The 25,168-nt window shown below is 49.5% G+C and overlaps 1 protein-coding gene across 1 annotated transcript; it reads left to right on the top strand.

Moving 5' to 3' along the window:
- The first annotated feature begins 208 nt into the window (after window positions 1–208).
- On the top strand, window positions 209–23,926 carry Ywhag (tyrosine 3-monooxygenase/tryptophan 5-monooxygenase activation protein gamma). The gene is made up of 2 exons (XM_006971276.4): window positions 209–834; window positions 20,664–23,926. Exons 1-2 carry the CDS (start codon window positions 748–750, stop codon window positions 21,318–21,320), a joined length of 744 nt encoding a protein of 247 aa, XP_006971338.1. The 5' UTR covers window positions 209–747; the 3' UTR covers window positions 21,321–23,926.
- Window positions 23,927–25,168: the final 1,242 nt, after the last annotated feature.

Here is a 25,168-nt window from a genome sequence, read left to right as displayed (position 1 = left end):
GCCTTCTCTTCTCTCAACTGCCCAGAGGCCATGGGGCGGGGCCGTGAATCAGCACTCGTTTGGACTGGCGCAGGCTGCATCCCCGCCAGGGGTCCCCAGCGACTGCGGGCTTAGACCCTACCCCCACCCGGTCCGCCTCTGCCCGAGCTACGCCCGCTGGGAGATGTAGTCTCCACCGCCCCTTTGTCCTTGGTCTCCTCTGCCGGTCAGTTCGCAGTGGATCGAACTACTACTCCCAGGAGCCCGCGCGCCAGTGGCTCGGCAAAGGGTGGGGGCGCTCAGGGGGGCGGGGAGAGGGGGGATTTGAAGAAGCTGAGGCGAAGGATTTTGGGGGTGAGGAAAGGGGGTACATTAGAGAGCAGCGGAGAACTGGGGAGACGCTGAGAAAAAAACCGCGAGGCGCCACAAGGAGGGTTGCAACAGGGGAGAAGCCCAGTAAAGGAAGGCTCGGGCGGAGGGGGCGCGCGCGCGCGCGTGCGCGAGTGGGCGGGACTTTGACGTCACGCGTGTGGGCGGGACCGCAGGGGGTTGTCCGCCCGCGGCACGCAGTGGAGCCGCAGCCTCCTTGCGCCGGGTCCCGCGGTCGCAGCTCGTGCCGCCTTCTGCTCGTCCTCGCCCGAGCCGCCTGCTCCGTGGGTCGGCCCTCCGGCACGCGAGCTCCAAGCCACCCCTCTCTCTCTCCCTAACGCCCTTCAAGGCGGCCTTCGGTCTCCTCCTCTCCAGCCGACCCGCTCCAGCCTTGCGAAGATGGTGGACCGCGAGCAACTGGTGCAGAAAGCCCGGCTGGCCGAGCAGGCGGAGCGCTACGACGATATGGCCGCGGCCATGAAGAACGTGAGTGTCTCCTCCCCTCCCCCCGGCCTCGCCCCAGCCGCTCCCGGCACCGCGAGCCTAGGCGTGGAAGGCATGCCCAGGGGCATGTCGCCTTAGCGGGACGGTAGTGTCACCTCTCCATCTCCCTCCTCGGGAGGGATTAGGGACGGGTCCGAACGAGTGTCTCAGGCCCCCGAGTGGTGACGCGGCCTCCCTCCCAGCCTCTCCGAGCTCGAGGCTGGGGCGGGGTCTTGCGTGGCTGGTCTCTGCGGTGGGTGGGTGGGTGGGTGGGGGTCTCTCTGTGACCCTGAATGTCCAGGGATCTGAGTTGGGGGCCGTGCGCATCCTTTGTGCCCCACTTCCCCTCCTCCCAGCTTAGGCGTGGGGGCGGGGGGACCGCATGGATGCGGTTCCTCTTTCTCTCCCTGGTGTCTGGGCGGCGCCTTTCCCATTCACTCAGCAGGTCTCCCAGTTTTCCGCCTCCCCACTCCAATACCCCCCCCCCCATCATCTTCTCCACTGATACATCCTTGAAAGAATATTTCGGGAAGAAAAAAAAATGTAGATCTCCTCCCTTTTAAAAAAAAAAACAAAAAAACCCGGGCTTAATGGTGTAAAATCGAAACCACCTTGCTCACGTTTTTCTTAACAAAAGGCTTCCCTTTACCCGTTCCCCAAAGCAAGTCCTCTGGCTTTTACGGAGGGAGGGCTAAGTGTGTCGCTGGCATTTCCGTTCATGGCTCTCAATATGCCATCCTCACATTTCATTTTTTTTTTTCATTGAAAAGGGTTAAATATAATGCCTTTGGATGTTAACTGATTGGTTTAATTTGTGACATAGGCAGCTTCTCTTTTGAATGAAGGCACGAGTCTTCCGAAATTCTTATAAGTGTAAAAAAAATATTCTGTCTGATCTGATATTGCGAACAAAGCGATGGTGGGAGGCAGTATCCAGTCATTCCAGAAGATTCTGCATTTGTCATATTGCAGAGAGCCTAGACTGGGTGGAGGCTGGGAGGAGTTATTCTAAAGGGGAAAAAAATCTTATAATTTTGTTTTTGTTGTTGTTAAATGTATCTGAAGCTTTTTTCCTCTGACCTAATGCATCCTCATACCGACGAGAAGAGAATACTGATCTCAGGTTGTCGCATTTTTTGTCTGAGATGCAAAGAATCCTACCTTTTTGCACCATTTTTTCAGTAACACTCATTTATTAATGAGCTGGGGACCAGTTTGCCAGCAGAGGAGGGGGCAGTACTGAATATTGCAATATTAGGTAAAAAAAATTAATAATTGGGTTTCCCAGTCCCTTAATATTTAACTTCCTACCTTATGTAACAAAGGTTGTTAAATGCATCTCTGGTGTGAAGTGGATGCTGGGGTGTGCCTTGCATGTTAAACCTTTCAAGTAAAAGAACAGAGAGATAACATTAATTTTTAGTTAAATTTTTCCAGGTTTTTCCAAAGGCCGGGTGCTTATCCTTTCCTAATTAAATGAGCTATGCTTTTTTTTTTTCATTTTATGAAAAATAATTGGTTTTAAAATCAGAAATATTGTTGCATTAGTGAGTTGTTCCAGTTGTCTCTTTTATAACAGTTTAACGATTAAAGGATACAAATTGGACTTCAGTAGTCACTCATGTTGGAAATGTCTTCAGTTCGTGATATTTAGACTCTAATTCTCCCCTGTTTCTAGTTCCACAGGAGAGCGAGTGACCTCGCACCTATATCCATAGCAACCCAGTGATGTCACACACAATGACACAGAGGCTGCAATGCACCTGAGGGCTGGTAGGGAGTTTTCAGATGGCATTTGTCCAAGGTAATGCAGAAATGAGCCGATAAGCCAGGTGGCATGGAACACTTCATCTTCTACCGTCGAGGCCTTGCTCCCCAAAATAAAATATTTATTTCCCTTTAGACACACAAGGGCAGTGGCTTCCAGACAAACCCATTCACCTTAAACAAGACTATAGGATACTTTTCATATTTTTAAGCATCCATCTCCCTTACTTTAAAGACCCAGCAATGAGGAAGTGAAAGGATTTCTAAATAAGAATATCTCTGTGGTCATAGTGAATAGGAGGGGTGTGCGTTTAGTGTTAACGAGACAGGTTTTCATAAGAGGTTTAAAAAGGATGGCTGGCTATCTGCAGGAGCTGTTGGAGCTGAGAACCCAGCACAGTGTCCATCTAAAGGTGGGCAGGTTGTGCCCCACCCCGATTGGCTGTTCAGCTTCCTGACAAGACTGGAAGGAAGAGCAGTTTGTAAAATAAAGGTTTTTTTCCAAACCTCTTATCTGTGGTCTTGAGGACATCAGCCCAGCTCTCACCCTCCCTCCGTTTCCACACACTGCTTATTTGAAACAATGAGGAGCATAGTTGGTTCCCTGGTGTGGTAACTCATCCAACTGTGTCTCAGTGTGTGAGTCTCTTAGTTCAGTCCCCGGCTGAAGAGAGAAACTTTTAGTCTTACCACTCCAGTGGAGCTCTCCTGTGAGCTTTAACTTTTGATGATGAAGGACATTAAGGTTTAGTTGCATGTAGGGAAATTATTCTGTATGTAGGTGACTAGGTTAGAAATAGTTATGGGGCAGTATTCTGAATTGGGAGAAGAGAGGTCATTTAAGATAAATGTGTAATCTTGCACTTGAGCAGAATGCCTAGATGGTTCTGACTTGTGAGGTAATGTCACAGCTCCCCGTTACCCACATTTTCAGTTCCGACATCTCACTTGCCTGTGGCTAATCACAGTCCAAAATTATTAAAATGTAATAAAGTCTCAATCGTTGTAATCGTTGTTACAGTCTATTGTTAAAATTGTTGTTTTATTATCAGTTCTTACTCTCTCACTGTGCCTGATTAAATTTATCACAGGTATGTATGAGAGTTACAGTGTTTGGGATTAGCTGCAATTTCAGGTATCTGCTAGGGATCTTGGAACATCCCTTTGAACAAAGGGGACACCACTGGGCTACCCTGCCTTTGGCTTTCAGTAGCCTCTTGAGAAGTTAATATAAGTAGGCCGCTGGTACATGCCTCCTGGGGGAGAGGAAGTTCTGGACTACTCACTTCCTGGCTGAAGGCTGCCATAGTTACATAAACATCTTCCTGGTGGGATCAATGGGTTTTAAAATCCTTACTCGGCTAGTTCTTCCAGGAGTCAGATCAATAGCTATTATCCCTAATGGAGTAATGACGCCTTTGCAGATTCCTCTGAGGTGGAGCTCTGCCAGCTCTTCTCAGTCACGTGGTTTAGGCTGCTTGCTGTCTTTGGAGTGGATAGAGCATATAACTTTGTTTCTCATGTTATCCTTCACAATGCCGAAGTGAAGATTAAATTCTTTTTTCCTTTCTCCAAAAATTAGCCAGAGAGAAAGCTTAGAGGAAGCAGTTCTCTTTCTACCGTATAGGTCTGGGGGATTGAACTCGGGTCATGAGGCTTGGCAGCCAGCATCCTTACCTGCTGAGCTGTCTGACCAGCCCCTAAGTACCTTTTTTTCTCCCAAATAATTGAAGGAAAAAACAAACAAACAAAACCTTCACATGCTTCGAGAATTCTCTAAGAGATGTGTTTGATTATCTGTTGTCATTATATTCTTTTTAAAGGTGTACCCCAGCAGCTGGATCCCAAGTCTTAATACTTGAGCTGTCATTTATGAAGACTAATTCTATATTATTGAAAAGAAGGGCTGGGCAGTGGTGGTGCACACCATTAATCCCAGCACTCTGGAGGCAGAGCAGGTGGGTCTCTCAAGGCCAGCCTGGTCTGCAGAGCTAGTTCCAGGACAGCCAGGGCTACACAGAAAAAAAGGAAGAAAGTGTTGATTTTTATGTTGGTTTTTTTGAGTCAGATTCTCACTATGTAAACCAGGCTGACCTTGAACTCAGAGATCTGCCTGTTTCAGTCCCTTTGTCTCCCAAGTGCTGGAATTGCTCGCCTGAGACACCACACCTGACTGACATGTATGTGGTTTTGAGGGAGTTTTTTTGTTATTTTGTAAAAGTCACACAGCATACTAATCTCAGTCCAATAACAAAATTTAACAGTACAATTTAGTGGTATTTAATATCCCCTACATAGTTTAGCAACTATCGAAAAAATGGAAGCTGGGTATGGCTTGGAAAGTGGAGGCAGGAGAATATAGACCACAGGAGAACCTGCCAAAGAGGAGAAAGCTGAGGCCATCTGTTTAAAAAGAGATACTGGCCTAGACTCCAGCTTGCTGGATTTAAATGATTGCCCACTCTGGAATGTGCACCCGCTGGGCTCGGGAGATGGCTCAGAGGTTAAGAGCACTGCTTGCTCTTCCAAAGGTCCTGAGTTCAATTCCCAGCACCCACATGGTGGCTCACAACCATCTGTAATGAGATCTGGAATGTGCACCCGCCACCCCACCATTGGTAATTAATTGGTTGTCCCTTGGTCTTTATTTTCGAATGTCTGACTCTGATAAAGCAGAGGAAGGGACCTAGCTTTTAGCTAGGTTTGTATTTCCATTTAAAGAGTCACAGGACTTAAAAGACCTATGACATTCACCTAAATAAACAAAAGTAATTCATCTGAAATCGGAGCCAACTGTTAAGCCTTGGGAGGTTGTGGAAACATGACTGGGTTCTCACAAGCCCAAGGCTGGCTGTCGTGAATGACTTCCCTGCGGTGTGATAGTGGAGCCCACACATCACTCCCCAGGCAGTGCCCCAGCCTGGTGAGCTGTTGAAGCCTGTAGGCTACCCTGGGAGATGTTGACTGTTACTAACTGTTCTGTGGCTTGTCAGGCTCAGGGGAGCGCCCTGCCTTCTCACACAGCTACAGTTCCACTGGCCATAGCCCTTTATCTGGATGGGCATCCAATTATGCTGTATTTCTGCCAGATTCATGAGAAACACGGAAGAAAAGAAAGCAAAGGATTTATGGTTATGAGTGCTTTGTCTCCGTGTGAATTCACCAGGTGCGTGCAGTGCCTTCAAAGGTCAGAAGAGGGCGTCAGATCCCCTGGACCTGGAGTTGTATATGGCTGTGAGCTGCCATGTAGGTGCTGAGAACCGACCCAGGTCTTGTTCAAGAGCAGCAAGTGCTCTTACCCACCAAGCATCTTTCTGGCCCCTTTAGTTTTTAATTAGTTTGGAGGTAGGGTCTCATGTAGCTTCAAACTCGGCTACAGAGCTCAGGATGAACTTGCATTCCTGATCCCTCTGCCTCCACCTTTCAAGTGTAACAATGAAACCCAGGGCATTGTGCATTCTAGGCAAGCACTCAGCTACATCTCCAACCCTCTGGTTAATAGTCAATGTTGTTAGTTTGAGACAAGGTCTCCCTGTGTAGCCAAGGCTACCCTCAAACTGATGCCTACCTTGTTTATAAACAACTGCTTTAGGTGTTCCTGCTTTAACTGGATACTCCATCTCTAAATGGAGGTGGCACCTTTCCCACCATTTTAGGCTATAAAGCTATATACAGCTACCTTATGGCCTCCCCTTTAGGAGTCATTTTTTTTTTCTCAAATTCCATTTTAGGTATCAGTTATCATTTTGATTATGAAACTGTATCATCTGGTTGACTTTTAAAAAGATTTATTTTTATTTTAATTATTTATATGTATGTGGGTATGTGCATGTGAGTGTAGGTGCCCACAGAGGGCAGAACCATTGTATCCTTCAGAATCTGGAGTTGCAGGCCCAAATATTCTTAACCACTGGGCCATCTCTCCAGCCGTGCGTGTGTGCGTGTGTGCGTGTGCGTGCGTGCGTGCGTGCGTGCGTGCGTGCGTGCGTGCGTGCGTGCGTGCGTGCGTGCGTGCGTGCGTGTGTGTGTGTGTGTGTGTGTGTGTGTTGGGGAGGTGTTTGTATTTGAGACAGATCTCCTAATCAGGTAGCTTATACTGATTTAAAACTCATTGTAGTAGAGACTGGCCTTGAACTCAAGATCCTCAGACATCTGGAGTGCTGCCCTGGCTGGCCTGTCTCCTTGCACTCAGGAGGTCCTGTAATTTTCCAAAAGCAACACAAATATGGTCTTTAAACATCATTTGTATGTAGACTAGAGCCGTCTTTTTCTTCTTGGGCTGGAAATTGAAGCCAGGTCCTCTGCATGACAAGCATGTGGTCAATCCTCTTGCTTTTTTGGTGGTTCTCACTAGGTTGCCCAGGCTTGCCCTGAACTCTGTATTATCAGTGGGCCTTGAAATTGTGATTGGACTGGGATTATGACCTGTGCCACCAGCCCCCCCCCCCCCCCCATTTTTGAAGCAGCGTCTCTAGTCTTGGCTATCTTGGAGCTCACTTTGTAGACCAGGGTGGCCTTGAACTCCCAGAGATCTTCCTGCCTCTGCCTCCAGAGTGGTGTGCCACTGGTGTGTGTTGCCATGCCCTTTTTTTTTCTTTTCTAATTAGTTTGCAAGGGAGCAATAGACTAGACTAGGCAGTAGCTGCTTGACTTGATCGATCGATCAATCGATGATGGATTGAGGCAGGTACTTGCTGAGTAGCACTCGCTGGCCTGATAATCTGTAGCCCAGGCTGGCTGGATGGTGGGATTACAGACAGAAGCCAGCATGTCCAGCTCCCCTTTGTTAAGGGACTGGTGGAGGGTAAGCAGATTGCCACCAGCATTTCACCTGATCCTAATGCCTCTGATGTGCCACGTAGCATTAGCTTTGCGAAATGGCAAAGAGGAAAAAGTGTCATGTCCTTTTTTTCCATTTGTAAACATGGTCTCGAACATGGAAAAAAGCCCAGGCTGGTTTGTACTCATCCTGTAACCTGATATTGAACATCTGATCCTCCTGCTTCCACCTCCCTACTACTGGGGTTACAGGTACCACCAAGACAGGCGCAGGATGACTTCAGATAGAGATTTTGGTTGGCTTTTTTTTTTTCTTTTTTTTTTTTTTAAGATTTACGTGTGTACGTGTGTGCGTGTGCATGTGCGCGCGCGCTGGAATGTATGTGAAACACATGCTTGCATGTGCCTTCAGGGACCAGAAGAGGGCTTTAGATACCCTAGAACTGGAGTTCTAAGTGGTTGTGAGCCATCTGACTTGAATGCTAGGAACTCAGGCAAGAGCAGCCAGTGCTCTTAAATTGCTGAGCCATCTTTTCAGCTCTGACTGGCATTTTTTGAGATGGTCTCATGAAACCCAGGCTGACCTCATACTTGCTGTGTAGCCGAGGGTAATCCTGAATTTAGGATTTCTTCTGCCTCTGCCTCCCAAATTCTGGGATTATGGGAATGTATAACCATGCCTGGTTTTATGCGGTGCTGGGAATGGAGTCAGGACTCCTGCATGCTCAGGGCTGCATGCTCAGGGGCCCTTTATGAACTCAGCCACATCCTCGGCCCAGGCTACAGAACTTTTCTTTGGAAGGCATTTTGGTATCCTCAGCTTTCTTTCTGAAAGCTGATGTGATGTGGTACTTGGGCTGCCATATTTATCTAGATGTGCCTGTGGGACTTGTACCTTGAGGGTGTGAAAGCCCAAGCCGAGGTGGTTTTGTTTTGTTTTTTTAGCAGTTGAACTCAGGCGTTTACCTGCTACTCACCTACTCTGCTAATGAGCCCCCGCCTCCCCCCCCCAGACTAGATCCAGTGCTGCTGAGGCTGGCCCCAGCCTTGGAGCATCCTCCTCCAGAGTACAGAGGCACTCTGATGAACAGAATTTTCTTCTGAATTACATGGACACGTGTGTGTCTGTGGACTTGTTCTTGTGAGTGTAGCACCTGCAGAATTGGGAAGAAGATGCCGGGTCCCCTGGAACTAGAGTTACAGGCTGTTGTGAAGCATGTGACATGAACCAAACTCGGGACCCCCAGAACAGCAGAAGCTGCCCTAATACTGAGCCACCTCTCCACCCCCTAAACTTTTTTTTTATTTTTATTTTTTTATTTTTTTTTAAGTTTTGCATTTATTGGGGCAGGAGAGATGGCTCAGCAGTTAAGAGCACTTGTCGATCTTACAGAGGACCTGGGTTTGATTCCCAGCACCCACATGGCTCTCAATCTGTAACTCCAGTTCCTGGAGGTCTGACTGCTGGCATCTGGGCGCGCACACACACACAGTACACAGACACAGACACACACACACACACACACACACACACAGTACACAGACATACATGCAGACAATACACACGTACACATAAAGCAAAGGAGGAATTAGTAAGGATGCTACAGAAGACTTTGGCTTTCCCCCCTGTACTAGGGTTTGAGTGTAGGCCGTGCACACGCCGGGCGGGAGCTCTACCCTGACTGTTCCTTCAGTCTTTGCCCCGTTTTCATTTAGACTCTAGGGTACTGCTTTAATTTTTAATTTTATGTATAAAATTACTATGACGACATTTTTAAAAAATAATTTGTGTCACATTGTGACTTAGATTGAGTGAGTGTGTGTTTAGGTCTCAGACTGACATGTGGGAGTTGACTGTCTCCTTACATCACAGAGATCTCAGAGGTCAGACTCGGGTTGCCAGACTGGGTGACAGGCACCTCTACCTGATAAACCATCTCCCTGGCCCGGGATACCTTTTTCCCTTACTGACAGGATACTAGTATGCAGCCTCCGATGTCCCCGAACTTGATCTTTCTGCCTCGGCCTTCTGAGTTCGGGGTAATACACTAAGACTGCAAACCTGCTCAGTGCTTAGAGTAATGTGTGGATGGAGCGCTCGCCCTCCATCCCACAGCTCATTTTTTTGCTCTCTTGGGCTTGGAACAATTACTTTGTTTTCTTTAATGGACACTTTCAAACCAAGTCAGATCTGGTGGTATTATAAACTGAAACTTACACACACACACACACACACACACACACACACACACACTCACACTCTAGTGCTCCTGGTATAATAAACTGAAACCACGCTCTCTCTGTCTCTCTGTCTCTCTCTCTCTCTCACTCACTCACTCACTCACTCACTCACTCACTCACTCACTCACTCACATGGTGTTCCACTTTGCAACATATTGGCAATCTGTGTCTAAATACTTTGCTGCTCTCCTGGCCCCTTTGGGATTATTTACCATTTCAGAAGATGGCTTTTTGACTACTTAAAATTACCCCTTATTTGCCACAGATGCTCAAATTACCAGCAGTATCTTTACATTCAAATTTAGCAACCTCAGAATGTAGTGGTTTTTTCTTAAGGCATTAAATCCAGATGGTAGGCAATTTCCTTTTCCCCTTGGTGTTAAAGAGATGCTTACCCTCAACTCCTGCTCCCATGAGGGATTTGAAATCCTGGGTGGGTTGGGAGTGGGTGGATAGGGTGATTGATATTGAGTGCTGAGCCCAGGAAGGTAAGCTCTCTGCTCTGAATGGGGTGGGCTCCTCTGTTCCCCTGTTCTTGTCGCTGTTTTCTTTTCTGTCTTTTTGAGACAGGGTCTCACTATGTAGCTTTGGCTGTCCTGAAACTCACTATGTAGACCAGGCCAGCCTTGAACTCAGAGATCTGCCTGCCTCAGTCTCCTGAGAAGTGGGATTAAAAGCATTCACCACCATGCTGTCTTGCTGCTTTTTCTTAAGGGGCGATTCTTTTAACTCCGCTAGAGTAGCTACCACTGGCTGATTGTTTGGCAGCCGCGTATTTGAAGTCTGTTTTGCTTTTCTGGGGCACTGCTGCCAGCCTAGCTCGTGTGTGCCCCCGCACCGGTGCCTGTTCGCTTTCCTTTTCCTATGTAGCTTTGGGTGGAACTCCCTAGATAGACCAGGTTGACCTTGAACTTGTATCTGGTCTGCCTCTGCCTCTTGGTGCTGGGATTTCAGGCTTTCAGCACCACACTAGGCTTCTTATGTTTTTTTTCCAACAGGGTCTCACTAGGTAGGTAGCCTAGGCTGGCCCTAAGTGTTGGCATTATAGACATCCTCACTTGGCTTAGTTGATGGATGTGTTAGTATGCATTCCATTGTAGACTCGAGGATTGACTTAGCCCCCTTGAGCTTGTGAGTGCTGTCCAGTTTAGGACTGTTCTGTCGGGGCTTCCAGAATTCTTTTATTAACTGTCACTGACCCAGGACTCAGTGTGCTTTCGTGTCATTTAACCAAGGGGAACTTGCACTTTTCAGCATGAGGAGGAAAGCGCTGTAGCTTGGCGGTCAGTCCTGGAGGTATTGCCAAGAGGGAAGGGATGGAAGCCTGAATGGAGGTGCCTCACAGGAAAGAAGTGGATCTGGGAGGAAGGTGGAACCTTTTTGACACTGACCTCTGACCTTCACGCACATCCTCCCTCTTGCCCTCTCCCCCATTAAAACAGTCCAAATTCAGGTTTCAAGTAAATAAATGGGGCCAGAGAGATGGCTCGGTGGGTAACCTGATGACGGAAGCCAGGACTCAGGTGGTGGAAAGGGAAAGCCTACTCCTGCAAGTTATCCTGACCTCCACAAGCTCCACAGCTCACACATGCATGCATCCAAGTCCCACATGCCTCTCAATTAGCGGACTGTTGCCAGATTGTTGTTACACTGTTAAATACTTAGCTGGAGGCCTGGCACGGTGATGTACTATCATGCTCTAACCCCAACACTAGGGAGCAGGGTAGAGGCAGGGCCAGCCAGAGCTACACTGTAAGACCATCTCAAAACAAACAAAAAAACTGTCGTCCTGGACTATACATGGGAGGGACCCTGTTTTCAACATAGCAACTTCTGAAGAGATGTCTCTGCAGTTAAGAGCATTTCCTGTTCTTGTAGAGGACCCAGGTTCAGTTCCCAGCACCCATGTCATCCGGCAGGAAGCCAACAACTGCCTGTGACCCCAGCTCCTGGGATAACCACATCTGGCCTCATGCATATCACATACACAGACATAAATACAACACACGCAAATCTTTGTGTGTGTGTGTTATGGGAAATAGTTTCACTACGTAACAGCCTTGGCCGGCCTGGAACTCACCCCATAACATAATCCTTTACAAAGTTTTTCTTACATTTTTTATTTTACTTTTGTTTGAGGGTGACAAGACAAACTCCCCAAAAGCAAAGTACAAAAGGGCCAGAGAGGGACTGGTAAGACAGCTCAGCATTAAGAGGGTTGGCTGTTCTTCCAGAGGACCTGGGTTCAATTCCCAGCACCCACATTGCAGCTCACAACTGCCTGTAACTCTGCTTCCAGGGGATCCGACACCAACTCACATAAAATAAAAATAAAATCATGAAGAGGGGCGCAAAGATTTAAGGAAAGAGGCTGTTGTCTTTAGGAGACTGAAGGAGCAGACCCAAGGCTGGGAGGGGAGAGGGAGCCTTATTATAATCAGTGCAGCTGTGGTTAAGACACTTTAACCAACTTAGAGTTACCTAGTTTTTGGAAGATTGTTAACTGGATGACCAAGCCAACGGGATTCCTGGACATGCATATCGGGATCTTTCTTTCTCACTGTGAGTGCTCAAGTAGCTGGTTGGGCCGCCGCCGCTGAGGCTGCGGTCTTTTCCTCTCCAGGTTAGTGCAAGCTTGTCCCTGTGGCAGCAGGTAGCTACTTCCTTAGTGGCCTTTTTATTTAAAAAAAGAAAAATGGTTACTTTATATATGCGGGTGTTTTGCCTTCTTGTATTTGTGGCCCACATGTGTTCAGTGCCCTTGGAGGCCAGAAGAGGGCGTCAGGCCCACCGATGGTTGTCACTGCTGTGTGGGTCCTGGAAATGGGACCTGGGTCCTATGGAAGAGCAGCCTGGTGCTCCTGAGCACTGCACAGTTCCAGGAAAGGGGCTGGGTTCAGGCCCGTCTCCGGATTGGTCCCGTGTAGATCTGTCACTCCACAAACATTGAGAACTGCCTGTTAGGGTATCATCTGTGGTGACTCATGGTGAGTCCCAGGAGCAGGCTCGAGGCGCTAATCTGAAAAATGGGGTCATTCGGAGCCTTCAACTGCAGAGCCGTTGGGGACTGGGATGTTGTGTCTTAGGTGTGGGTGGCCTCACGGAAGCTTTCCTCCTCTACAGCACAGTCGTGTTTGTCCTGTGCGATGGTGGATGTGCAGTGGCCCTGTGGCCCCCCAGGAGAAGCTGGGGTGGGGCTGGGGAGAGTGTGCCCCAACGTGAGAACCCGATTTCACAATTTCTAGTGACAGGTGGCTCTCTGGAACTTCCTTGCCAGCTAGTTTTGCCCACTCTGTGAGTGAGAGATAATGTCTCAGAAAAAGAAAGTGGATCGTGAAAGACATCCAGAGTTGGTCCCTGGCCTCCATTACACACATGAACCCAAAATGCAGGTGCTTTGGAGGTTTGTTTTTTATTTGATTTTTGAATTTAAGGTTTATTGTCACTATTTTAAATTATGTTGTCTACATGTAGATATACGCCCTTGGAGGCCGGAGGCATTGAGTCCCCTGCAGCTGGAGTTGGCAGACTGAGCCACCTGACCTGGGTGCGGGAACCAGACGGCCTCTGGGAGAGCAGAAGTGCCTTTCGCCACTGAGCCTTCTCTCCAGTGCTGGGCCCCTGGCCGCTTTTTTTGAGACAGGATTTTTATGTACCCTAAACTGTCCTGAAACTCACTGTGTAGACCAGGCTGGCCTTGAACTCACAGAGATCTGCCTGCCTCTCCCTCCAGAGAGCTGGGACTAAAGGCGTGCGCCACCACACCCAGGTTTAGTTTGTAAAGACAAGTTCTCATATTCCAGGCTGCCCTAGAATTTGTGGCAATCCTCCTGCCTCAGTCTTCCTAGGGCCGAGCTTCCCGGCTTGGATCACCACCTGCTTATGAATGGCAGCTCTTTTTTTTTCTCTTTCTTTTTTTTCCTTTGCAGTAGGGCTTCTCTGTGTAGCCATGGCTGTCCTGGAACTCTGTAACCCAGGCTGGCCTCCAACTCGGACGTCCTCCTGCCTCAGCTTCCTGAGTTGTGGATTAAAGGCGTGTGTCAGCACTGCCTGTTGGAAAGAGCTAGTTATGTACTGGAGAGCATGGAGGGTTTGGAGCCAGTGGATGTGAGGTTTGTTTTGGCTCTAAGTCAGACTCCTTCTCTTAATGGAGGCTTTACTTACAGATACATTTTTATGAGACTGGGTTTCACGGAGCCCAGGCTGTCTTCACATTGACTATGTGGTTCAGGATGACCTTGGATTTCTCATCTGCTTGTCTCTACCAGCATCAGTGCTACCACAGTTTTATTGGGGGGGGGGGACACACAAGGCTTCATACAAGCCAGGGAGGGCAGCCCTCTATCTCTACCAGCTGAACTCTACACCACAGACTTTTAAAAAAATTGTGTTTTTTGTTTTTTTTTTAATATTATTATTTGAGACAGGATCTCACTATGTAGCCCTGGCTGCCTACAACTTCTGCAAACCGGGCTAGCTTCATATTCATGGAGGTCTGCCTGCTTTTGCCTCCCGTGTGCTGGGATTCAAGATGTGTGCTACCATGCCTGGCCCTATTGCTTTGAGACAGGGTCTCATGTAGCCCAGGCTAACCTTGAGTGCCCGCACCTCCTGCTTTCATACTCCTGAATGCTGAGATCACAAGCCACGCCTGTGTCAACACACCTCGCTTTGTCTTTGCTCATCCCGAGGAGTACCAGCACTTAGCCCTCAACAGTTATCTTCGGGTCAGAAGGATTACAGTTGAGTGAGGAACCCATTTCTGATTACAAAGTTGTTATTATATGAGATTATATAAGAATGTTATAATGTGGAACCCAGGCACATGGCCATGATCTCTGACAATCTCTGCAAGACCCACAAATGTGGAGAAACTGCAAATTCTTTTGAAAGACAGTGAGTGTGTGTGTGTGTATGTGCACACACACACACGCATGTGCACCGTGTATATTCAGGAGCCCTTGGAGGCCAGAAGGGAGTTAGATCCTCTACAGCTGGATTATATAGATGGGTCGGAGCCTTCTGATGTCAGCTGGGAACCAAATTCAGGTCCTCTGCAATAGTGACCTATTTATTTATTCATTTATTTAAGGATTTATTTATCACATATACAGTGTATACATCAAATCTCGTTATAGATGGTTGTGAGCCACCATGTGGGTGCTGGGAATTAAACTCAGGCCCTTTGGAAGAGCAGGCAGCATTCTTAAACCCTGAGCCATCTCTCCAGCCCCTAGTGACTACTTTAAACTACCAGCTCTGGTTAGAAAAAAACCCTTGAGGCAGGGACTTTTTTATGTAATCCTGGGATGGTTTGGAACTTGTGATCCCCCTGCCTCAGGCTCCCGAATACTGGGATTACAGTAGTATTCCACCTGCTACTGGTTGATCTTTAGAATTCTTTTTTTTTCTTTCTTTTTGTGGGGAAGGGGTGGGTTTCAAGACAGAGTTTCTCTGTGTTGCCCTGACTGTCCTGGAATTCACTCTGTAGATCAGGCTGGCCTTGAACTCACAGAGATCCACCTGCCTCTGCCTCCCGAATGCTGGGGTTGAAGGCATGTGCCACCACTGCCCAGTGATCTTAGGAATTCTTAGTCTTTAAGTATTTGGTAGTGAAATTGCCCTTTTCTCTGATATGTGACTAGACCTCTGTGCACACTAAAACCAGGAGGGTGACATTTGATCCTCTGAGTGCTGTTCAGTGGGGAAGACATTGTCTCACTTAGTCACACCTGTCAAGTGAGGTTACTGCCCACTTTGCAAGGTGATTGTAAAAAGGGAACTATGGAATTGGTGGTGTTAAAGTCCTAGGTTTTAGCGCAGTTTTATTTCCTCTGAGACCTTGATCTTGGGACTGAATATGTCCTGGACGTCTCATGACTCTTGTAGGATTTTTTTCTGGCATGGTTCCCTTTTGTCCTATCTTACCTACTGTAATAGCTGTTAGCAAAACCGCCAGCTTCCCAGGCAGTCTTCTTACCTTAAGGATACGCGCTTTTTTGCCTAGTGGCCCACACTAACTAGCACTCTGGAGGGGGAGGTTGGAGGAGCAAGATCAGCATCTCACTTTTATAGTGAATTAGGGGACAGCCTGGGCTGTGTGAGATCCTGCCTCATACAACAACGAAAAGGACCAAAGCCCCCACACACCTGAAGAGAATGCGTGTCCTCAGCCCACAGCGTGGTGTGGCTCACTCCGGCTCCACGAGGCTCGGTGTGGTGCCCCCTTAAGCGTGTCCTCCCTTGTTGTCATACTGTTTGAGACAGGGTCTCACTGCATAGCCCCTGGTCTGCCTCCCTCGGGCTGCTGAGTGCTAGCTCATCAGATCTTAAAGGGTGTGCTGCCTCAAGATTTCTAGAATAAGGTTATGTTGGGGGGTCCCCATGGTTACCCATGGATTCATTGATTTATCAAGGCCAGTCTGCTCGTGGCTAAGATCCATTGCAGTAAAAGTTGGCCAGCCGAGTCCACAGAGGAAAGGCCAGGCACAGGCTTCCAGGGACGTGACATGGGGTGCGGTTCAGCTGGACAGGTGGTGGATGACCAGTGCCCACCGGGAAGTCCTGAAGACCTAGTGTCCTAGGTGTTTTGGGGACCTGTTCCAGCACCCAAGACTCAAGATTTGGGCCTAAACCATATAGTTTGTGCGGACAGCTTAGAGACCTTGAACCCTTCTTAGAGTGCTCAGATGCCAGCCAAGGATCAATCAGCCTTACTAACAGGCCTTTCTAAAGATGGCGGTGGCAAAGCTGCTGTGTTAACCCTTTCTGTACAGATGCCATTTGGGTTTAAGGTTCTTCAGTTATACAAGGTATAACATTTCTCAAGTTTTCGTTTATTATGTGGTAAGTATGGGTCATCTGTAGGGTGCACACATAATCCTAACTAAGCAGAACTGTGTCTGGTTGATTTTTTTCAGTGGTTTATTCTGTTGCCCAAGCAGAGTGCACATCTGGAACACCCATAGGTGCCTGTCCGTGTGTGTGCCTTGTACTTTACCGTCTTGTTTCTTTAGATCGCGTCCCCCTGTGTCCCTTGCCTCAACACAAGCAAAGCCTCTCTTCCTGCCAGCGTCCTCACCAGAGTGATTTTTGCTGTGGTTCATGAACCTCCATTGTTAGGTCGTCGGTGTTGGGGGCCTGCATCTTGTCATGTAGCCCAGGCTAGCTTTGGACACACTACTTGCCTCCTGGGGGCAAGGACTGCGGTGTGTGCCACCGCTCTGCCGCGGTCCTGTCTTTACTGTGCGGCCCTGCAGGTTGCCTGAGGGCTCACTTGGTGTTGTGTAGAAGTTTACAAAAGTGTCCACGTTTACCTTGACAGTACCCGCTTACTTTGTGACTTTCACCCGAGAGTGCAGGACGGAAATACTTTTCCCTCCACACCGCCTTTCGAGAGACAGTCTTACGTGTCCAGCTATCCCAGCTAAGGACTTTTGATCCCCTTGCCTCCACCCCACCAGAGATCACATCACAGGTGTGTTCGTGGTATTATGGGATTCAAACCTCAGGCTTAATGTGTGGCACTGGGTGGCCTGGTACTGTGTAGCCAGGCTGTCCTTAGGCAGTGCTCTCCCTCAGCCTCCTGAATGTGGAGATTCCAGGCATGTGTTATCATCTCTTATAGGAAAACATTTTAAATAAATTGCCAAATTATCTTTGATATCTTTGCATGTGGGAACTCAGTTCAGAGTCTTTGCTGCAGGGTCTAGGCAGAAGACACTGATATATATATATATATATATTTATATTGAACCAGGTGCGCTGGTGTACTCTTGTAAGCCCTGCTAACCAAGAAGCTGAGACAGGAGTTCTAGGCCTGCCTGGACAGCATATTGAAAACTTATCAGAGGTGTTCATCAAGGTCTTTTTCAAAACCACATGGAAGCAACTTTTTTGGGGGGAGTGGGGGAGGGATATGTGTGTCTCAGTGGATAGAGTAGGCTAGCCTCAGATTACCAGAGATCCTCCTGCCTCTGCTTCTGGATGCTGGGATTAAAGGCGTGTGCCATTATGGCTGGCCTTATCCTTAGCTGGCTCAGGATTGGACCTCAGTGTTGGCATTCCAGGTGTGTTGGGAATGACCCAGTCCTCCAGGACTTGAAGGTCAAAGTCCTCCAGGAGCTTCCCAAGGGTCTCCACGGTTGCTGATCTCAGGAAAGATTCCCCTCTGTTCTAAGAACTCGAGGGGAGAGAAGTTGACATTGCTAATACCTGACTTCTTCCGAGCCGCTGCCATGGGGGGGGGGCTCCTTTTGACATGGTGAGAATTACAGACTCGCGCGCGCACACACACACACACACACACACACACACACACACACACACACACACACACGGCTGCAGGTGAAGCCCAGCATCTTCCCCCTGCTCCAGGTACACACACGCACACACACACACGCGCACACACACGCACACGGCTGCAGGTGAAGCCCAGCATCTTCCCCCTGCTCCAGGTCCCCCATCTTCGTTGTTTTTCAGCGGAACACAGCCCTGTAGCTCAGCAGGCCCTGGCCTTGCCGCCCTCTCTCCTTTGCCGCCCTGTGGCCCAGGTGGCAGATCTGCCCCCCCCCCCTTTGCCTTTAGCAGCTTCTTAGAGCCCAAGGCTTCCCTCTGACTTAGTTTCGCTGGCAGAGACCATGGAGACTCTTCCAGATGTGGCTGAGTTACTCTAGCTAAAGGTTGCTGGTGGCCTTGCACAATCTCCATGTTGCGGTGGACGGCAAGGAGACCAGCTCTGTCTCTGTAATCGTCCACTGCTGCTTCTGGGCTCTGCAGCCAGAGTCCAGCCAGCGGTGTAGTGCGTGATGAGGTCACCGGAGCTTTAAATAGCTCCAGGCTCTTGAAATAAGGACAGCATGATTTAGGGCAAAGGCCAGAACTGGATCTCCATGGCTCCTCTGGCGTCGCAGACACCGATTGGGTTGCAGTAAGGGCTTCAGTTTCTGCAAGACCTGAGAACAGGCCAGGGGCTGGTGGCCTGAGAGCCTCCGGGGCCCGCATCCCAGTCTGTCTGAGGAGTTCTTTGTAGGAGGCTGGTGGGGTTCAGGGAAGGAATATAAAGGGCTAAGAAGTGTCACCCCAAAGAAACACTCCATCCAGGAAGACTGCAGAGGTGACTGTTGATGAGAAGGGCAGGTGCTCTGGGTCGCTGGTGAAGAGTGAAGAGTTGGAGGCCTCTCAGAGGCGCCATCCCACACCTGTCTGGGCTGTGGCTGCCGTGGCTGCATTGAGCACTGCGTAGTGGCTCAAGCCTTTAGTTCCAGCCTGCTGGACCCAGAGAGTGGGCGAGATGCAGACCAGCTAGGGCTTTGTGCAGTCTCTCCGGAGCCCTGGCTGGCCTGGATCTCACTCTGTAGACCAGGGTGCTCCCTAACTCAAGACCTCCGCCTGCCTCTGCTTCCGGAGTGCTGGGTTAAAGGTGTGCGCCACCACGGCCTGGCCAAGGGCCATGTTGTAGTGAGACCTTGTCTCAAAAAAAAAAAAAAAAAAGGGTCTCAAACACCTGAGGATAGCCCATGACCATGTAGAAATATGCTTTCTGCGAATAATAGTCAGTTGGGATATAACTCAGTGGATAGAGGGCTGGCCTAGCATGCCAGAGGCCCTGGGTTCGCTCCCCAACAGCTTCTAAAATGTAATGGTGAGGTCACACAGATAAAGCAGTCAAAGTGTGTGTGTGTGTGTGTGTGTGTGTGTGTGTGTGTGTGTGTGTGTGTGTGTGTATGGAGCCCTGGGTTCCAGTCCCAAGTGGCTGCCTCTTGTCCCTTCTTTTTTTCCCAGTGCTGCAAGTTGAAGCTAGAACGTGAGGCTAGCACTCTGCTTAGCTGCAGCCTCAGGCCTGAGGTGTAGTGTAGCCCACTAAACATTTCCTTGGTCTGCTACAATGTCACAGTGGGCAGAATCTTAAGTTGCTAGTTCTCTTGTCTTTTTTGTTTTTGCTTTCTTATTTTTTTAAAGCTTACTATGTAGACTGGTCTAGAACTCAAAGATTGTATGTGTATGGATGTTTAGCTTACATGTATCTGCACATGCGTGCCTAGTCTGTGCAGAGGCCAGAAGAGGGCATCGGATCCCCTGGACTTAGAGTTACAGAAATGGCTGTGAGCCGCCATGATGGGGGTGCTAGGAGTTGAACCCCAGGTCCTCTGGAAGAGTAACAAGTGTTCTTAAGCTATCTCTCCAGCTTTTTTTTTTTTTTTTTTTTTTTTAATTCTTTTTGGTTTTTTCGAGACAGGGTTTCTCTGTGTAGTTTTGGTGCCTGTCCTGGATCTCGCTCTGTAGACCAGGCTGGCCTTGAACTCACAGAGATCCGCCTAGCTCTGCCTCCCGAGTGCTGGGATTAAAGGCGTACACCACCACCGCCCAGCTATTCCATTTATTTTTATGTGTGTCCAAGGGAAGGCATTTGTATGGCATGTGAAGGTCATAGGTCAACTCCGGAGAATCAGTCCTCACCACTGGATCCCAGGGTCTGACCGGGTTCTGAGGCTTGACAGGGGGCACCTTCCCCTCTGACCGTCTTGCCTGACCCGATCACCCAGCACTGACTTCCTTCCTGTGATGGGTCGTTTGTTTGCTGTTGGCCTAGGAGCCGGCAAAAATGTCCTTTCTTCTCAAACGTCAACTTGAGGGTGACTCATTCTTTCCCAGAGGGACTAGGACTCAAATAAGGGAACAGGACAGGGTGAGGAAACGTGCTCCCTCGCTGGGAACTGCTGAGTACGGACACAGCCATCTCAGGCTAACATTGCAGTGTGTCCGTGTTACATGCGCACTCTTGACATTCGCACTTGGGGGCATTTGACTGTGTAAGACCTGGACTGACAGGCACTCCCCTGTGGCAGACACTGGTGCTTACTGCCGTGGACTCCATCCACCCTTCTCCCTTTACGTCACTTCCCCTTTTGCCAAGGCAGAGCACAGTCTGTCTTTCTGCCGACGAGGTCCCTGGATGGCTGGAGGACCTGCAATGGGTAGATGTGAGGATGTGCTTCTCCCCGGTAACGTGTGTCCTAACGATGCCTGGATCCTTCTTCCCCCAGGTGACAGAGCTGAACGAACCGCTGTCCAATGAGGAACGGAACCTCCTGTCTGTGGCCTACAAGAACGTGGTCGGGGCTCGCCGCTCCTCCTGGAGGGTCATCAGCAGCATCGAGCAGAAGACCTCTGCGGACGGCAACGAGAAGAAGATAGAGATGGTCCGAGCTTACCGGGAGAAGATCGAGAAGGAGCTGGAGGCCGTGTGCCAGGACGTGCTGAGCCTGCTGGACAACTACCTGATCAAGAATTGCAGCGAGACCCAGTACGAGAGCAAGGTGTTCTACCTGAAGATGAAAGGGGACTATTACCGCTACCTGGCCGAGGTGGCCACCGGGGAGAAGAGGGCCACCGTGGTGGAGTCGTCCGAGAAGGCCTACAGCGAAGCCCACGAGATCAGCAAGGAGCACATGCAGCCCACCCACCCCATCCGGCTGGGCCTGGCGCTTAACTACTCCGTTTTCTACTACGAGATCCAGAACGCCCCGGAGCAAGCCTGCCACCTGGCCAAGACCGCCTTCGACGACGCCATCGCCGAGCTCGACACTCTGAACGAGGACTCCTACAAGGACTCCACGCTGATCATGCAGCTGCTCCGAGACAACCTAACGCTCTGGACGAGCGACCAGCAGGACGACGAGGGCGGCGAAGGCAACAACTAGGGCCCCGGGGGACCGGCCGCGCACGCCGACGCTACTGCTGCAGTCTTTATTTTTTCCCATGAGTTGGGGGTCGGGTGGGGGAGGGGAGAGGGAGGGCTGACCTTCCCAGGGAGAAACCCACGACTGTCCTGTCTTTGATCGCCTCTTTGACATTTTTGCCAAAACACCATAGTGGAAGTCAGGCTTGCTGTGCTGGTGTCGGAGCGGCAGCCTCGCAGGCACCGGGACTGATGCGCAGGCTCGTGCGGGTGCAGCTGTCTGCCTTTAGTTAACTTATTGCTAGACGGTAGGGTTTAAAGAGGAGAAGAAAACCCGGAGGTGGGTGGCCCTCGTTCAGTGTGTTCTGTGGTTCCAGTAAGGACTCTCCTGTCCGTACGCTCTCGTCCTCAGTTCTGTGGCCGGTTTCTCCCTGTTGTGGCTGTGCTGGGGTTTTTGTGTTTTGTTTTCTTTTCTCTTCCTTCTCCTTCCCCCAGGGCGATCTCTGCCAGAGAAGGCCTAGTGTCAGTTACCCAGGTGGACAGGCTTAGCGTGGAAGACACACCCTTGGTCGCTGGCTCAGGCCTGGCCCTGTGTTCGGAATCTCGGACGGGTTGACAGTATTAACACTAAATTCTAGTTTACAGTCTCTCCATGACAGCCATACACGACATCAAGCCATTGGTCCTGAGTTTTCCCTTATCAGCTCAGCTTTGCATCCGTATCCCGCTGTATCCAGGTTGGTCTGGCTGTTCTTCAGCTCTCCTGGTTGAAATCAGAACTTTCTTTAGGTTTTGGTTAATGGGTGCTTGACAGGTGGCTGGCCGTGGGATACTTTTTTTTTTTTAAGTTCTTCTTTACTCTTTAAGCCCATCACAAAAATAGAAACTGTTAGCACCACACACCCAGAAAACGGAGGAAATTCAGGTCTGTGTGTCGTTCCTCATGTTGGTATTTTCAGAGCCTCTGCTCCCCAGCGGCCGGGGCTCCCTCCTAAGTCACTGCCGGTGGAATAGTTCTCAGCCGAGCCTCCCCCGCACCTTGTGCTGGCAGCGTGCGGGGGTCTGGAGGCCATTGGTGGATTGTAGAGGTGGGTGGTCGTCGAGAGAGTGGAGCATCGGGTGTGAGCAGCTGAGCCAACAGCAACCCACTGGGAGGAGGCAACTCCCCTCAAGTGTCCAGTGTGGGAGCCTGGTCCCCAGTCAGCTGTCCCCGTCATCCCGCCCGGCACCTTTCCTAAGTGCTTCGAGAGGGTAACTGATGTTTAGCAGGAGGCAGTGCCTGCCGCCTGTTTGGCCTAAGCGGGTCCTGTTCTTTGCTTCTGAAGGAAAGCATAGATGCCAGAGATGCCAGGCTTCTCTGTGAGGTCACTACACGTGACGCCGAAGGAAGCTGTGCTGCTGTGTCCCACATGGCCCGTCTCACTTAGCCCTAGGTCCCTAAGCATGCCTTGTTGCATGCAGAGCGTACAGTTTCTTCTAGAGGATCCAGGGTCGGGTGGATTCCCAAGATGGGTCACACTCCAAACTTGCTTTCCCCGTGTTCAAAGACCTGGCCAGCCACCTTCTCACACCAAAACCAAGCTCCCACTTAAGTGAGTCCTCCTGACAGGATGCTGGTAGTGTGGCTGTAGAATGACTGCCCTCTGCACAGTCCCAGCATGCCTTTCCTCAGAGGCCCCTCTTGCTAGTGTGTAAGGACCCACTAACAGGCCCACGGGAGAACCGTTCTTGCGAACGGAGGAAGCTTGGCCGCCAGAGCCATGGCCAGAGGGGTCGGTGGGGCTTCGCTTAGCTTGTCTCTGTGTCCGCAGTGAGCATGTCCTTGTCCCGCTTGTACTGTTCGGAAATGACCTACTGGAATTGCAAAACCTAGTTTCTCTTTAAATTTCAGCCTTGACCCTGGCTGTGTTCTAGAAAATCATGTGAGGGGGAGAACTGAAGAGGGAGAGCTGATGTGTGAGCTTGGATGGTTTCTTCTCCTTTCCTTTCCTGTTGAGAAGCGCACCTGCCTAGGACGCTGCCTCCAGTACCACGGTTGCTCCTCCATCCTATTGATACAGTATTGTGCATGCTGGTGTTGTATTTCTATACGGTAGCTTGACATTTATTAACTTATACTGTAGGTGTTATGTATCCCTATGACAAAAAAAAAAAAAACTTCAAAATTTTTTAAACTTTTTTTTTTAATTTAATTTTTTTTCCTTTCAGGGGTAAAGTTTGCTTTACCAAATAGTGATTGTAACAAATTGATCTGTTTTGGATGTTGCTATAGTGACATGCAGTTCTATATTTTGTTTTTCAGGGGGGAGGGGACAAAAGAGACACCAGTGTTAGCTTACTCTTAATGTCTGGTGTTTGTCACGGTGAAACTAATAACTATTACAGTGTAGGAGAACGCCGCGGACGTTCTCTGAATGCGCCTCTGTGCTTCCTCGTCATGTTATGCAGTGAGCTATTTTTAAGGTCTAATCAAGTGATTTTTTTCCCCCCAACTCCGTGTTTCGCTAAGGAATTATTTCGCACACGGACCATTGTTAGCAGTTTTCCTCAGTGATGGAATATTCATGAATGTGAGTCATTATGTAGCCGTCGTACATTGAGCAAAATAAACGTACAGATCTGATGTCAGCACTACCTAGCTTCATTTAATAGGGTTTAACTGCTTTGTTTTTAAAGGTTTGATTGGAAGTGGGCGTCCTCCACCCCCACTCAGGAATGAGGCTGGGTGGTGCTGTGGGGCTCTGACGGTACACAGAAATCAAGGGCGGGGTGTCGCTCAGCACCCCCCCACACACAAATGACAAAGCAAGTCGAGTGTGGTAGGTGACACTTGTGATCCCAGTACTTGGGAGTCTGAGGCAGGAGGATCATAAATTCAGGGTCAGCCTGTATTTCAGAGTGAGACCCTTGTCTCGAGAACCCAAGAAATGAACCAAGTGTAGTGGCGCACGCCTTTAGTCCCAGCACCTGGGACGGAGAGGCTGCGGGAGAGCTCTGTGAGGTTGAGGCTAGCCCAGTCTACATAGCAAGTTCCCAGACTTCTGGGGGAAAACAAAAGCAGACATAAGTGGGGGTGCATGTAGTTTAGTGGATAGAGCGTTGGCCTAGCATGCTCAAGGCCAGGTTCAGTCCTCACCCTTCAGAAAAACAGAAGCGGTCTTCCAGTCACCTCGAGGGTCCCGTACGTAGCAGCTGGGTCCTTGGGACTCGGGTGCACATCTCCCTTTTGATGGTTCTGTTGACATTTCCATATCACAAGTGTTCAAGAGGATGGATGGGCCTGAGTTGGCTCAGTGTGCTAGGTCCCGAGGGTGGGGCTCTGGGTTTTATTTTTTGAGATGGAGTCTAGTCTCTGTCACTCGGGCTGTTTAAGATGAAGACTGTCCTGCTTCGGCAACCACCCAAGCTGGGAATATAGGCTGGCACCTCTGCTTCTAGCTTTTTTAGAATATAATGACCAAGAGGTGCATAGCATCCTGGATGCTGATGTAGGGTTCAAAGCCAGGCTGGGCGACCAACACAGGGAGAGCCTCTCTCAAAAAACAGACATAGCAATAAAGAAAAAGATGGTGGGCAGGAATGGGGGGTGGCACTAAAGGAGTGACCTACCCATGTGCCTGGGACCCCTCCCCAGCCAAGAAGAGCTCCATCCAAGACCATGGGAGGTGGGATCATGGTGGGGACCTCTCTGCCCGGCAGATAATGTCGCTGTGTGAGGTTCTGTTTTCCTCACTCTATTTATGCATGATTACCGCATGTGTTGGCCTTGGCTCTGGTCAGCTGAGTCTGCCTGTTGACTCAGGGTGATCTGAGTGGCTAAGAATGACAGCCCGGGCCTCAGAGCAGGCGAGGGGATATGGCCTCTGAAAA

The sequence above is a fragment of the Peromyscus maniculatus genome, chromosome 23, assembly GCF_049852395.1.
Source record: "Peromyscus maniculatus bairdii isolate BWxNUB_F1_BW_parent chromosome 23, HU_Pman_BW_mat_3.1, whole genome shotgun sequence".
NCBI lineage: Eukaryota > Metazoa > Chordata > Mammalia > Rodentia > Cricetidae > Peromyscus > Peromyscus maniculatus.
The sequence above is the reverse complement of the archived record's forward strand: the minus strand, read 5'-3'. Positions and strand labels throughout refer to the sequence as shown.